Raw genomic sequence first — 15,426 nt, forward strand, 5'->3', positions numbered from 1 at the left:
AATGCTTGGTCCCTATCTGTATCCAGGTTCAGGGATCAAATGAATGACTCCAACCACCAAATGAATTTCATTCTTCTCCATATTCATGAACTCTAATCTGATCCAAATTGTCTTTTAAAAACAAAATAGCAAAAACTTGTCCCTTACCACATGGATTCTTTACATCCAAATTGCCCTCTAAAACCAAAAAAAAAAAAAAAAAGCAGTAACTTGTCCTTTACTAAAGGATTCTTTACTGAATAAAAACAATTGAAAAATAATACTCAAAATACCTCGGAAATCTGCTTGATGGTATCTACTAAAACAGTATAGGCAAGCCCTAATACAGCAATTTCACTTCTAGAGATGTACTCACACATGTATAAATCTAAAGACAAGTTCAAGAATATTTACAGCAACACTATTCATAACATCCCTAACGGGGGGTGGGGTGGGGGTTGGCAGGGGAGAGGAACGACTGAATCCCCTAAGCAAGAGAATGCTTCCAAAGTGACTTCATATTCTTAACCTTTGGATGAATGAAAAAAAAAAATCTTAAAAGCATATAGTTTAGGAAAATAGGAAATGAAGAGCTAAATTGTAAGCTCCTTGCCTTTTTTTCTTCCCTGTGTAACAGCATCTGTGTGAAAAATATGCAGACCAGTATATATTTTGTCAGAATTATAAACTTTGAAAAGTAAACTCTTCCCTGTGAGGACTTCCTAGCTTTCCATTTACAGTGAAACATCAATCCATAGTCATCAAGATTTGAATTGTTCTGTTAAAAAGATAATTAAAAAAAAAAAAACTATGGATGAATGATTCTACTAAAGATTATGTAATCATTTCTTATTTTAGGATACTATCACATGCACAAGGATAGCTTTGATATAAATACTTTAATAACTACAAGAAGGGGCAAAGAGAAAACACAGACAGGCAGGAAATAAAAATTTACCTAAAATTTCCTTTGCAAAATAATCCTCAAAAGAAATATCTTGAAGTAAGCTACAATATTTTCCCACTAAAATTTATTTTGAAGAACCGTTTTTCTCTGATAAATGATGTTACCATTAATTGCCTTGGATCCCAAGTTACTGTGATTACAACCTACTCCATGTTTTGAAAGATCTACCTTAAATAGCTCCAGAGTACATATCTGAGAGAAGGAAAAGTCAGCCTCTATGATGTTCTTACCATATGAGTGAGCAATAAGATCTTTTCAACATTGTGATTATGAATCATAGTTGACAAGTGATGAGAAAACCTATAAATTTACTTCTCTTCCTATGATAAGTTTTACTAATTTCTTTAGAAACTGACATGAAAAATATAATTATCTTCAAGATATTTCCAGAGAAATTATGAATCTGGGTTCTAGAAGACTCGTTAACTATCTCATATCAACAATACTCCAGCAGAGACAACTTTAGAACATGGTCACTCCAGTGAACTAAAGGACAGTATACTACTCTGCCAAATACAAGTAAGAAAGCTACTGGTTATTAATTCTTAATACTATCTTTATTAGCATTTTAATAATGGTATACCAAGATTGTAAGATTACAGGGGTATAGTTTCACACCACATTTACCATCAAAGGTCTACATTTCCCCTTCCCCACCCCCCAATCCTTGAGAAATCTAACTTAACTGGTATGGCTACTAGTGTCTTTTTTTCTACAGCTAGTATATAGAGTCAGGACAGTATAAATTAAGTCACCTTTCAGAAAAAAGGGTCAGAAAGGCATGAATAGCTCAACCTCTTATAGTACCAGCTTAATGACTGAGATGCCAGAGGCTTCAAGTTCAATCACTGCTATCAGTTTATGCCAGAGCTGATCAGTGATCAGGTCTTTCTTCTCTCCTCTCATAATAAATAAACAAATACATTTAAATTTTTTTTCAATATTTATTTATTTTCCCTTGGTTTTTTTTTTATTGTTGTTGTAGTTATTATTGTTGTTGTTATTGATGTCGTCGTTGTTAGATAGGACAGAGAGAAATGGAGAGAGGAGGGGAAGACAGAGAGGGGGAGAGAAAGATAGACACCTGTAGACCTGCTTCACTGTCTGTGAAGCGACTCTCAAGCCAGGGGCTTCAACCAGGATCCTTACACCAGTCCTTGCGCATGAACAAAACTTTTTTAAAAGTAAATATAAAGCTTGTAATGAGTAGTTACAAGATCCCACCATATGTCAAAAACAAACCTAGAAATAGTTACAAGATCCTACCTTATGTCAAAAACAAACCTAGAAGTCTTAATCCTTCCCCCCCCCCTTTTTTTTTGCCACTAGACTTATCGCTGAAGTTCAATGCCAGCACCACGAATCCATGGCTCCTGGTGGCCATTATTTTCCCTTTTAAAAAAAATTTTCATTTCTACTTTTATTTGGCAGGACAGAGAGAAATTGAGAGGGGAGACGAGATAGAGGGGGAAAGAAAGACAGACACCTGCAGGAAAAAACAAAACATTTTTGAAATGAAACACCCCTCATGAAACATTCCCCCTGCAGGTAGGGAACAGGGCTTGAACCAGATCCTTGGATATGACGGTATGTATGCTTAACCAGGTGTGCCACTGCCTGTCCCCTCTCCTCCCTCTCTCTCTCTCTCATCCTTTCTCCCCCTCCCCTTCGGTTTGGCTTGTCTGTTTTTGCTTTTAATGAGAGAAATAGAGCACAAGTTACTGCTCCACAATCCATGGGGTACCTATCAATGTCTCTTTTTTAATATATGTAATTATTAATTTTATTTGATAGGACAAAAGAAAATTTGATAGGAGAGGAAAAGAAGATAGAGTCGGGTGGTAGCTCAGCGGGTTAAGCGCATGTGACACAAAGTGCAAGGACCGGCATAAGGATCCTGGTTCGAGCCCCAGCTCCCCACCTGCAAGGGAGTCCCTTCACAGGCGGTGAAGCAGGTCTGCAGGTGTCTGTCTTTGCCCTCTCTGTCTTCCCCTCCTCTCTCCATTTTTCTCTGTCCTATCCAACAACAATGACATCAATAACAACAGCAATAATAACTACAACAACAATAAAAAGACAACAAGGGCAACAAAAGGGAAAATAAATAAAATAAATAAAAATAAAAATAAAATAAAAAAAGAAGAAGATAGAGTGGGAGAAAGTAACTCGTGCAGCACTGTTTCACCACTTGTAAAACTTTCCCCTTGCATTTAGGGACCAAGGGCTTAAACCTGGCTCCATGCACACAGTAACATTTGTATTCAACCTGGCCCCCAACAGTATAGCTTATGAGTATTTATAAGAATGAATTATTAGTATTACCTTAAGACTACAGGACTCATAGATTTTCCCTTTTTTATATTTATTTATTTCCTTTTTGTTGCCCTTGTTTTTATATTGTTGTTGTAGTTATTACTGTTGTTAATGATGTCGTCATTGTTGGATAGGACAGAGAGAAATGGAGAGAGGAGGGGAAGACAGAGAAGGGGAGAGAAAGATAGACACCTGCAGACCTGTTTCATCGCCTGTGAAGGGACTCCTCTACAGGTGGGGAGCTGGGGGCTGGAACCAGGATACTTATGCCGGTCCTTGCACTTTGTACCATGTGAGCTTAATGCTCTGCGCTACCGCTGACTCCCGGGTTTTTCCTTTCAGAGAGCAGTGTACTGGGGGCAGGGAGGTGGCGCACCTGGCTAACTACTATGTGCAAGGACCCACATATGGAACCAGGTTCAAGCACCCGCTCCCCACCTGAAACAGGGATGTTTCACAAGCTGTGAAGCAGGTCTACAGGTGTCTTTCTCTCTCCCCCTCCATTTCCCATTCCCCTCTTAATTTCTCTCTGTCCCATCAAATAAAATGGGAAAAATAAAAGGAAAAAAAAAAAAAAAGGAAACAATGGCTGATGGGAGTGGTGGCCCTGGAGGCAAAAAAAAAAAAAAGTGCACTACTAAATAGGAGGCATCAGCACTATTCACTGCTCTGATCTGAAATCTGTCATTTGGCAGAATTTTCAGAACAAGCACCTAAATTTTCTTTGTATATGTTGTGATCACACTATTCCGACTTTGAATAGGATTTAATTTCTCATTCTGCATTCTTCATTTAAGTTAAATTTAGATAGGCATTTCAGAAACAAATTTGTAAATAAAACAGTAGGAGACAATGTGCGGATGATCCATAAGGTACTCCAGCTATTACACATTCAAATATTTTAGAACTTAGTTTGTAACCCTTGGCAAGTCACTTTATCACAATGTTACAAAAAAAAAAAGTCACAAAACTTTAAAAATCCTACATGCTTAAAACTACCCAGCAACTTTCTTTTTAAATTTTATTAGTGATTTAATACTGATTTACAAAATTACATGTCAACAGGGGTATAATTCCATACTGTTCCAACCACCAGAGTTCTGAATCCCCAATCCCTCCACTGCAAGCCACAGAAGTTCTCCTAAGGTTGCAGACATGGGTTAACTACATATCTACATTTGTATATATTTGTCCCCTTTTTCTTACAGGTCCAATCCTCTCTCCACCTTCAAGCTACACATAACCCTATTACTACATCCAAATGTCCCTCCCCTTTTCCTCCTCTCTCTGTGGGTCCTGATGGAGCTGGAGTTCAGAGTCCACTTATCCTCTTCCTTATAAACCCTCTACCAGTGAGCATTGTTGATAAGTAAGCCTTACCTATGCTGGCCTGTAAATGAGCACTGCTGGAGTACACTGAAATATAGTACTGTGCGTCAAATGGCTTATATATTTTATAAAAATTATAGAAATTGAGAAGGAAGGGGGAGGTAGAGAAGGGGAGAGACACCTGCACCACTGCGTCACTAATCATGAAGCTGCCCCCTACAGTGGGGACTGGGAATTTGAACCCAGGTCCTTGTGCATGGTAACATGTATGCTCAACCAGGTGTGCCACTGCCCAGTCCTATATTTTAATCTTACTATTATATTTAATGTCTAGATACTAGAGTGATTTAAAAAGTTGACTTGAAAGACAGTGAACTTTAGCTAAAAATATCAATATTGGCAGGGGTGGAGAGTTGAGGGGGAAAGCTCAATTGATAGAACTTGGGACTTGTATGCCTAAAGTTTCCAGTATGGTCTCAACACCAAATGTACTAGAGTGATGCTTTCATGTAACCCCACTCCCTCCTAAGAAATAAATTAAACAAAACAAACAAAAATTTTTTTTGACAGGGGTTAGGGGTGTAGTCAAGATGGCTGCATGAAGACAGCACCTAGGTTGACTTCCCTCAAAAAATGGCTTCAGGGAGTCAGGTGGTAGCACAGCGGGTTAAACGCAGGTGGTACAAAGCACAAAGACTGGAGTAAGGATCCCGGTTTGAGCCCCCAGCTCCCCACCTGCAGGGGAGTCGTTTCACAAGCGGTGAAGCAGGTCTGCAGGTGTCTATCTTTCTCTCCCCTCTCCTCTCCATTTCTCTCTGTCCTATTCATCAAAAACAATAATAATCACAACAATAAAACAAGGGCAACAAAAGGGAATAGATAAGTAAATAATGGCTTCAAATATTGGCAATTATAAGTGGAAGAAGGATTTCCAGGCCAGTAAGAGAGAAACTACAGAGGAGGGGACAAAGAGAAACCATGGTGGAAAATTATAACCCATCTATGAATTGGCATAAGGGCGCTGAAAAGGACAAAGGAGAGTTGAACACCACCAAGTTGCAGACACTACTATGATGTTATCCTGACTTCCTGGGCAGATGACCACACCAATGTATCCTGAAGTCTAACCTCTCCAGAGCCCTACCCAACTAGAGAAAGATAGAAACAGGTTGGGGGCATAGATCAACCTGTTAACATCCATTTCCAGTGGAGAAGCTTACAGAAGCCAGAACTCCTATACTCCCTGAGAGAGATAAAGAATTGGGAAGCTGTCAATGTAGGGGATGTAACTCTGGTTGTAGGAACTATATGGAATTGTATCCCTGTTATCTTACAATCTTGTTAATCATTATTAAACCACTAATAAAAAATTAAAAAAAATTTTTTTTGACCACCAAGGATATCACTGGGGCTCAGTGCATGTATGACTCCACTATACCCTGTGGCTGTTTTCCTCTCCCCCACCTTTCTTTCTTTTCCTTTTTCTTCTTTTCTTCCCTTCCCTCCTCTCCTCTTCATCTCCCTTATTCCCTCCCACCCTCCTTTTCAGAAATAGAAAGAAAGAAGTAGAGAAAAGATTAGGAAGAAAGAAAGAGAGGCCTGCTTCTCCTCCCCTGCAGGTGGGGACCAAAGGCTTAAACCCTGAACCTCACACATGTTAATCTGTGTTCTCTAATGAGTGTGACACTACCTGGCTCTATACACTAATAAATAATTTTTTATTAGTGATTTAATAATGATGTTAACAAGATTGTAAGATAACAGAGGTACAATTCCATTCATTTCACCTCCCCAGAGTTCCAGTGTCATCCCCTCCACTGGAAGCTTCTCTATTCTTTATTTTATTTTTTTATTATCTTTATTTATTTATTGGATAGAGATAGCCAGAAATTGAGAAGGAAGGGGGGAATAGAGAGGAAGAGAGACAGAGAGACACCTGCAGCACTGCTTCACCACTCGTGAAGCTTTCCTCCTGCAGGTGGGGACCGGGGACTGGAACCTGGGTCCTTGCACATTGTAACATGTGCACTCAACTAGATGTGCTACCACCCGGTCCTCCATCTTCTCTACTATTTCACTAAAAAAAAAAATTGTTAAAGTAGTATAAAACTGTATTAATACATTATATTTGTATATATTTATTATTGTTTTACCTTTGAAGACAGGTATAATTTGATTGTTGAGAAGTCAGGGCTTTGCTCATGGGCAATTTTATTGCTCCTGGACCACTTTTTTCACTCAGAAAGAGAGATGAAGAGACACCACAGTAACAAAGCAGCCCCATGTGGCACTAGGACTTGAACTTGGTGAGACACATAAAAAGGCAGGTATTCTACCCAGTGAAATATTCATCCAGATTATCTTTAATTTATTAGTATTTTATTAGTGATTTTAATAATGTTTTACAAGATTATAAGACTGTAGTACCCACCACAAAAGTTAGGTGCTTGCCACCTCCAGCACCCCTGCCCTCTGGCCCCAATAACTACTAAAGCTCCCACAAAGTTTTAGAGACTGTAGCTGCTTCACTTTAGGTGGGGGAGGGAACGTCTGGGGGGATTTCATGCGTTTCAATTCAGATATATTTTATAAACATTTATACTCCTTTTTAAAACAATTTCATTACTGACTTAATATTGATTTACAAAATTACAAGATAACAGGGATATAATTCTGTACTGTTTCCACTACTAGAGTTCTGTATCTCAAGGTTGCAAATATGGGTTGACTATTATTTCTATAACTATATTTATATATTTGCCCATTTGTTTCTATGGTCCTGACTTCTCTTCCTTTCCAAGTCAAACCTACATCTATTACTTCTTCAAATGTCCTCCCTTTTTTCCTCTTTTCTCTCCAGGTCCTGATTAGGATTCAGAACCCTCTGGTCACCATCCCCTATCATTTCTCTCTCTCTGGAAGTATGAACTAAAATCCTTTTTTTTAATTTTTTAAAAATATTCATTCCCTTTTGTTGCCCTTGTAGTTTTATTGTTGGAGTTATTATTGTTGTTATTGATGTTGTTGTTATTGGATAGGACAGAGAGAAATGGAGAGAGGAGGGGAAGACAGAGAGGGGGAGAGAAAGTTAGACACCTGCAGACCTGCCTCACCGCCTGTGAAGCAACTCCTCTGCAGGTGGGGAGCCAGAGGCTTGAACTGGGATCCTTAGGCCAGTCCTTACTCTTCATGCCACGTGCGCTTAACCTGCTGCACTATACTGCCTGACTCCCAAACTAAAATTCTTTATGAGGTGCAGAAGGTGGGAGTTCCGGCTTCTGTAGTTGCTTCTCTGCTGGAGTTGGGCATTGACAGGTTGATCCATAACCCCAGCCTGTTTCTTTTTTTCCCTTGAGGGATAGGGCCATTTATATCCTCTCTTAAAAACATTCTTATAGTAATTTTCCTATCATACTATGACTGTCAAACATTTTGATGGGTATGCAGCATATCTATGTTGCTCTGTTACTACAAAAAAGTACAGCAAATAAATGAAGCTATTTAAGAAAGCAAAAGCAATAATTTAAAAATATTGATATCTTAGTAATTTTACAAGTTAGTTTTGAACATATTCTAGTGTCTAAAAATATAATACAGGGCCCTGGAAGTGGGTAATGTGCCAGACTTGCAAACATGAGGTTTCAAGTTTGTCCCAGTATCACATATGCCAGGTTCTAGTTCTCCTTTTGTAAATAAATAATATGGGATACAGATGCTGTGGTGCTTCATTTCCCTCATATATAAAAAGGTATGGACTGAAGCTTTAAGTACTACTTTAAAATCCATTTATTTTTTTTCTCCTTTGAAGTAAAATTGCATTACTGTTTAAAAATGCCTGATTCTGCAGCTGGGGGAATAGCTCAAATGGCACAGCCATCAGACTTTGATGCCTGAGAGTCCCAATCAATCCTCAGCACTATAAGCACCAAAGTGCTGCTCTTGCTTGTCCTCTCCTTTTCCTTCTTTCTGCCTTACATTACCTTCTCTCAACTGTAATAAAATAATTATTTAAAAACCACCTGATTGGGGGCATGGGTAGATAGAAAAATGGTTATGCAAACACACTTTCATGCCTGAGGTTCTGAAGTCCCTGGTTTTATCCCCTGCACCACCATAAACCAGAGCTGAGTAGTGCTCTGGTAAAAAACAAAACAAAACAAAACGAAACAAAACAAAAAAAACTGATTATAAATTCATTTATAACTCACCAGGATTTTATTGCTGGGGTTTGGTGCCTGCAAAATGAATTCACTGCTCCTGGGAACCTTTTTTTTTTTTCTCCTTGTTTTTTCTCCTTTTACTTGATAGACAAAGAGAAATTGAAAAAAAGAGGGAGAAATAGAGTGGGAGAAAAAAAGGGAGACAATCCAAGAGGTAGCATAGTGGATAAAGAGCTGAACCCTTAAGTATGAGAATCCCTAGTTCAATCCCCAGCATCCCATGTGCCATAGTGATGTTCAGGTTCTCTCTCTCTCTCTCTTTCTCTCTCTCTCTCTCCTCTTCCTTTTTGTCTTTCATAAGTAAATCTGTTAAAAGTGTAAGTAGAACTTGGTGATTAGTGTTTATAGCTTAATATCAGAGGAAAAGAGGGACAGAGCACAAGAGCAGTTTGTCAACATTTCAAGAAGAAGAGGAGAACTCTACCTCACAGAGCAGCAGGTCGATGATGTGGAAGACCATGCAGAGGGGAAACTTGGCTGTGAAGAGGGTGAGGAACCACTGGGATGCGTACATGTGAGCTTCCAGATTCAGGTCACAGAAGTGACTATGCAAGTCCGGTAACTGCTCCTATAAGTCAAAGAAGAAAGTTGAGGGAGGGTACACTGCAGAAGTTTTACTTCCTGCCACAACTGAACTTCTGACACATTTGCATTTCACGTAACTAAAAAAAGAGTTGTGACAGGAGGCAAGCACTGGGGACATGACAGAAAATCAAGGGAACAAAGACTTGTTAGGAATAAAAACTAAGATTTAACTCTTGCTCACTTAACCATTCTTACTTATTCAAAATTTCTCAATAAAACAGAAAACCTGCTATCTAATGAATGCTATGCTTCCAGGGCCACATCAAAGAACCTTCACTGAGGGTTGAGCTCCTAACTACCTGAGAGGAAAATGTACCTTCACTTTAAATACTGATTATTATCAACATTATCTGGGTTTTATACTTCAGGTAAGTCCAAAACATCTAGACCTTTAATGTAATAGCTCTGCTTCTTGGTTTATAAGACTATAGATGTTCTAGAAGTATAACTTCTTGCCTCTTCAAACATGTTACCATACCCTCACCCCCCACCAATATACTAGTATATCTTCAACACAACCCAATGGACTCTCTCCACCCTGGCAAATCACCCTTCTCAATCCATAGCCTCAACTCTGTGGTCTAAGACCAAAGGCTTATCTTCATTTGACTATGTGCTTCCTTGCTTTGTTTCTTTATTTACTCCATATGAGAGAGAACATTCAGCATGTGTTCTTAATACAAGTTCCATTTAGAATGGCTGGCTTAGTGTTAGTAATTTCTTTAAATGCTGTTTGTCAAAAAAAACTCTACATTACTGCTATATATCCCAATAGTAACCTAGTTGAGGAGAATGTTCTTGAGTGGATAACCAGTCAAAATTCTCAAAACCTATCTTGAACATATGAGAAATGTCAAAGTGTAGACATTGTGCATCAATACTGTCTAGAAAGGGATGAGTTCTAAAAAATACCATCATTCTAGACAATGATTTTAGTCAACATATTCAGAGTTTACTAACGATGAATATTTAAAATTGAAAGAGTATGTGTAAAGTGGTCAAATGCTGGGAGTCGGGTGGTAGCGTAGCGGGTTAAGCAAACATGCTGTAAAGTGCAAGGACGGGCATAAGGATCCCGGTTCGAGCCCCCGGCTCCCCACCTGCAGGGGAGTCACTTCACAGGCGGTGAAGCAGGACTGCAGGTGTCTATCTTTCTCTCCCCGTCTTCCCCTCCTCTCTCCATTTCTCTGTCCTATCCTACAACAACGACATCAATAACAACAACAATAGTAACTACAACAATAAAACAACAAGGGCAATAAAAGGGAATAAATATTTTAAAAAAGAAGAAACAATAAATAAAATGGTCAAATGCCTAAGTCAATATTTTATAGCATTAAGACCTCTATAGGTACTCATAAATAGCTCACCAGGTAATCTATTATATTTTCATAAACCATCACTGCTTACTGACACATTACTAGACTTTTTATCTAGTCACTTTCTATGACTCAGCAAATACTTGCATGATAAAGTTCTTTTTATTTACCTGCATTAGTCTCTCCAACTGATAGAATTTGCAGTGAAGATCTTCAAAGTTGTTTTTGTAAAGGTCTCGTAAACCATAGTCATACATGATTTTCACCAAAACACAGAATGCTTGTTCCTCTGGCATCTACAGAAAAGACACACATACAACATGAGTCAGGGCACTAGGTCAAACATAGGCATCTACTATGTGACTTTCTTCAGGACCAGTCTTCTTTATGAAGACAGAGAAAAGTCTGCCTTAACTTTAAGGCCAGGAGTTACCTCACCCAGTAGAATACATACTTTTCAAGGCTCAGGGACCCATGATTGAGTCCCAGGTACCACACTGGAGTATCATATATAAGGGGAAGTTTCATGAGAGGAAGAGCAGTGCTTTGGTGTCTCTTCTCACTTTGTCTTTCTCTCAATCTCTGTCTCCCTGTTTCTACCTATGAAAGAAGGGGGAAGGTCCCCTTGGAGTAGGGAAATGGCACAGGTTTAAAGCCCACTAAGACTTTTAACTTCAGCTTCCTTACTTGAAATGATCTGCTTTTTTGTTAATTTTAATTATGCTATTATGCATTCATTCAGTCATCAAGAGGAAAAAATAGCCATGTAATTATAAAACAAAACAATGTAAAAACAAATCACTCATCTATCTCTGTGCCAGCCCTCCACCTCTTCTGGATAACCTCCCACCTCCCTTTGGTTATTTCTCTGGCATCCTGCAAATATTTATTTATATTAATAATAAAATACTTGCCATTTCTTCATTTTCTTTTCTTTCTTTATTTTTACCAGAGCACTGCTCAGCTTTAGTTTATGGTGGTGCAGGGGATTGAACCGGGGACTTTGGAGCTACAGGCATGAGCGTCTCTGAGACCCAGCAATTTTTTAAATGATTATATAATGAAAAGTTAGATAGTGAAAGATTGTAAAAGAATGGGAAAGAATTGTATTTTTTGGGAGTCAGGTGGTAGCGCAGCGGGTTAAGCACAATAATAACTACAACAATAAAGCAACAACAAGGGCAACAAAGGGAATAAATAAGTAAATATTAAAAAAACTTTTATTAAAAAAAAAGAATTGTATTTCTCTCTTGAGGTCCAAGGCTTCAGTTTAAACCCTCAGCACCAACATTATCAACTTAGCTGAGCAGTGCCCTAATATTCCCCCTTTAGTTATTCACCTCAAGGAAAGTAAACTCTTTAAAATAAAAAATTGCATTAATTTATCTGTCATTTTCCCACATAAACATAGCATTTTATATATACTGCTATGCATTCTGCTCCCTTCCCATCATATTCCCTGAAGAAAGATTTTTGGATTAAAGCATAAATGTGTTTTTTAATTTTGACAGAGAAGTACTGTCTTCCCAGAGTCTTCTTAATGCTATTGTTTTTCTTTCTATAGAAAAAATTTCAGAAAAGAATTTATAAGCTTCTACCATTAACATTTAAATGATCAAGCAGGGAAGATAGAACAATGGTGATTCAAAAGGACTCTCACAAGTGATACGGGAGCATTAGATTCTCAAGCAGGAGGTCCTGCATTCAATCCCTGGGAGCACATGTACCAAAGGGAGGCCTGGTTCTTTCCTCCTATCTTTCTCATAAATGGAAAAAAAAATCTTAAAAACAATAAATAAATAAAACAGACTCTCATACCTGACAATCCAAGATCTCAGGTTCAATAAGCCAGGGCTGAGCAGTGGTCTGGTTAAAAAAAAAACTTGGGGAGTTGGGTGGTAGTGGAACGCGTTATAAGCACACATGATGCAGGCGCAGGGACCAACATAAGGATCCCAGTTCAAGCCCCTGGCTCCCCACCTGCAGGGGAGTTGCTTCACAGGCGGTGAAGCAGGTCTGCAGGTGTCTATCTTTCTCTCCCCCTCTCTGTCTTCCCCTCTTCTCTCCATTTCTCTCTGTCCAATCTAACAATGATGACATCAATAACAACAACAATAACTACAACAACAATAAAAAACATCAAGGGCAACAAAAGGGAGATTAAATAAATAAATATAAAAAAATTTTAAAAATTAAATGGCCAATAAAATCTAAAATACACTGCCAAAAATATTTTTATCTGAACAGACAATGAACTCTAAAGTCAAAGGAATGCACTTCTAAGATGTGGTATCAATCAGTAAGCTGAAAGGATTTAGAGAGGGATATATATACAATATTATAGAAGCTATAACAAGGAGACAGAAAAAGTTGTCCTAAGATGTAACTATTGTGTAAATACTAACTTTGGATGCCATCATTTTAAAAGTCTGACCTTGTCTGGCTATGCTATTTGTAACCTTTATGGATTAACTTTCTGCCTGAATAACTGTATCAAATACAGTGCTACTTACCCACTGGCGAATTTAGCTGTATAAATTTACTATATAAACACTTTCATTTTCTACTTATAAACCATGCAATATGTAAATCAATTAAAATCTCCTTAGCTATTTTCATGCAATTCTCTACTTTCTCGTTTATTTTAATATTTTATTTTTACTGGGAGCTACAGAGAGGAAGAGAGGGAGAAAGCCCTCATTTATATTTTACTGCTTATTTATTTATTCTATTTGTTGCTCTTGTTGGTTTTTTGTTTGTTTTTCATAGTGAGATAAGAAAGTGTACCCATATATCAACAACTGCACTGTAAACTAGTGACCCCCCAAAATGGGAAGGAAAAAAAAAAGGTACCAGCTGGCAAAAAAATTCAGCTAATTGGGAAAACATTGGTTAAACACTTTCCCACCTAAACCTCAAGGACATCTTTGATGAAACAAACCCAATTGCAAGGAAGACTAAAGCAGAAACAAACCAATGGGACTACATCAAATTGAAAAGCTTCTGTACAGCCAAAGAAACTATCACACAAACAAAGAGACCCCTCACAGAATGGGAGAAGATCTTCACATGCCAAACATCAGACAAGAGACTAATCACCAAAATATACAGAGAACTCAGCAAACTTAGCACCAAAAAAGCAAATGACCCCATTCAAAAATGGGCAGAGGATATGAACAAGACATCATGTTGTTCAAAAACAAGTGTTTGAATGTTTGACTTTGATTGTTAAAAAATAAAGCAATCCCAATTCATAATATTATTTTTTAAAAGTATGTCTATATTTGGGGGAGGGAGAGTCTTAAGAGTTAATATCCGTTATTTTAGCTCCAGTAATACAGCCAAGCTCTTATTTCCAGTTAGATAATTCAACACATAAAAATAGTAGACTAAACCTAAAAAAAAAAAAAAATCAGTCTAGCTGGTAAGAATCAATACTATTTGTGAAGACCAAGGTTAGAAATAATAAGCTCTTATGGGATCCCAGAGACTATCTCATCATATAACTGTCTTAAATGAACTCCTATAAAGACAGAAAAAGGCTGCTAACAAAAAAGAATTAGAAAGTAGAAGGAAAATATATAATGCTTTGGAAAGTGGAAAGCAACCCTTTTAGTTTAAAGACTACATGGGCTCTAGATAACATTGTCAATTAAGTTTTCATGGCATTTTTCTTTCTCCAATTAATGTATCATCAGTAGCACCAACCAAGGTAAGCATATAAAATTTAGTGTACCATGTTATAAATTTAAAATATGAAGATAACTAAAAGCATGTAAAATAAAGTAGCAAACACTCATTGGTATTTATACTAGCAAGAAAAAAGAAAATACACAAATGGACTTGCAATAGCATTTCACTATTGCAAGATAAGACAATGACCACTTTTGTGGATGAATACAAATTTTAAAAATTCCATCCACTTAGATCCTTTCTACCCACCCTTGCTCCATCTGTATATAATCAACATCTGACTATACAACATTTAGGTCACCATACAGTTCTTGGGGCTCAGAGACATCTGGTCATCTTCCTATAACATTTCCCCCTTCTAAGAGTATGGACCAAAATTCTTTTGGGGGGTAGAGAAGGATAGAGTTCTGGCTTCTGTAATCACTTTTTAGCGGACATGGATGTTGGCCTGTCTATCCATACAGTGGTTAAATATATTTAAAACATTTTAAAGATTACAAAGAGATGGAACTGGGTGGTTGTACATCTGGTAGAGTACACATGATACAACGTACAAGGACCGGGTTTAAGGCCTCTTTCTCTCTGGCCCATAAACAGGAAAAAAAAAATTTGTGTTTAGAAAAATATTATAATTAGATAATTGCATATATGGAAAAGAACCAGAGAGAATTAACTCCAGTTCTCAAATGAGTAAAACAAAACAAATGTAAGCCATGTTGTGATTCTCAGTCATCATCTTCCAAGTAAAATTTCAAAACAGAAAAGTTCAGTTCTATCTTTTACCATACTATTTACCCACCCCCTTTCCCTTTCAGGAAACCACTGATTTAAACTCTATCATAAAATGGACTTCTTGGTCTCTTTTGACCACATTTAGCTTAGTCTACTTCTGTGTCATACAAGTATAGTTTTTTAAATATTTATTTATTTATTCCTTTTTGTTGCCCTTGTTGTATTTACTATTGTTGCTGTTACTGATATTGTTGTTGATGTCGTTGTTGGATAGGACAGAGAGAAATGG

The 15,426-nt window shown here is 37.6% G+C and overlaps 1 protein-coding gene across 3 annotated transcripts in view; it reads right to left on the minus strand.

Annotated features, from left to right (window-relative positions):
* RABGAP1L (RAB GTPase activating protein 1 like) overlaps positions 1-15,426 on the minus strand; it is a 527,154-nt gene that overhangs the window by 175,264 nt on the left and 336,464 nt on the right. For all 3 annotated transcript variants that reach the window (XM_060197904.1, XM_060197905.1, XM_060197906.1), the window contains exons 16-17: positions 10,883-11,008; positions 9,233-9,376 (exon numbers count right to left, since the gene is read on the minus strand). In XM_060197904.1, coding sequence (XP_060053887.1) covers positions 9,233-9,376; positions 10,883-11,008 — 270 coding nt within the window. The remainder of the gene's footprint in view (positions 1-9,232; positions 9,377-10,882; positions 11,009-15,426) is intronic.

The sequence above is a fragment of the Erinaceus europaeus genome, chromosome 9 (genome assembly GCF_950295315.1).
Source record: "Erinaceus europaeus chromosome 9, mEriEur2.1, whole genome shotgun sequence".
Classification (NCBI taxonomy): Eukaryota; Metazoa; Chordata; class Mammalia; order Eulipotyphla; family Erinaceidae; genus Erinaceus; species Erinaceus europaeus.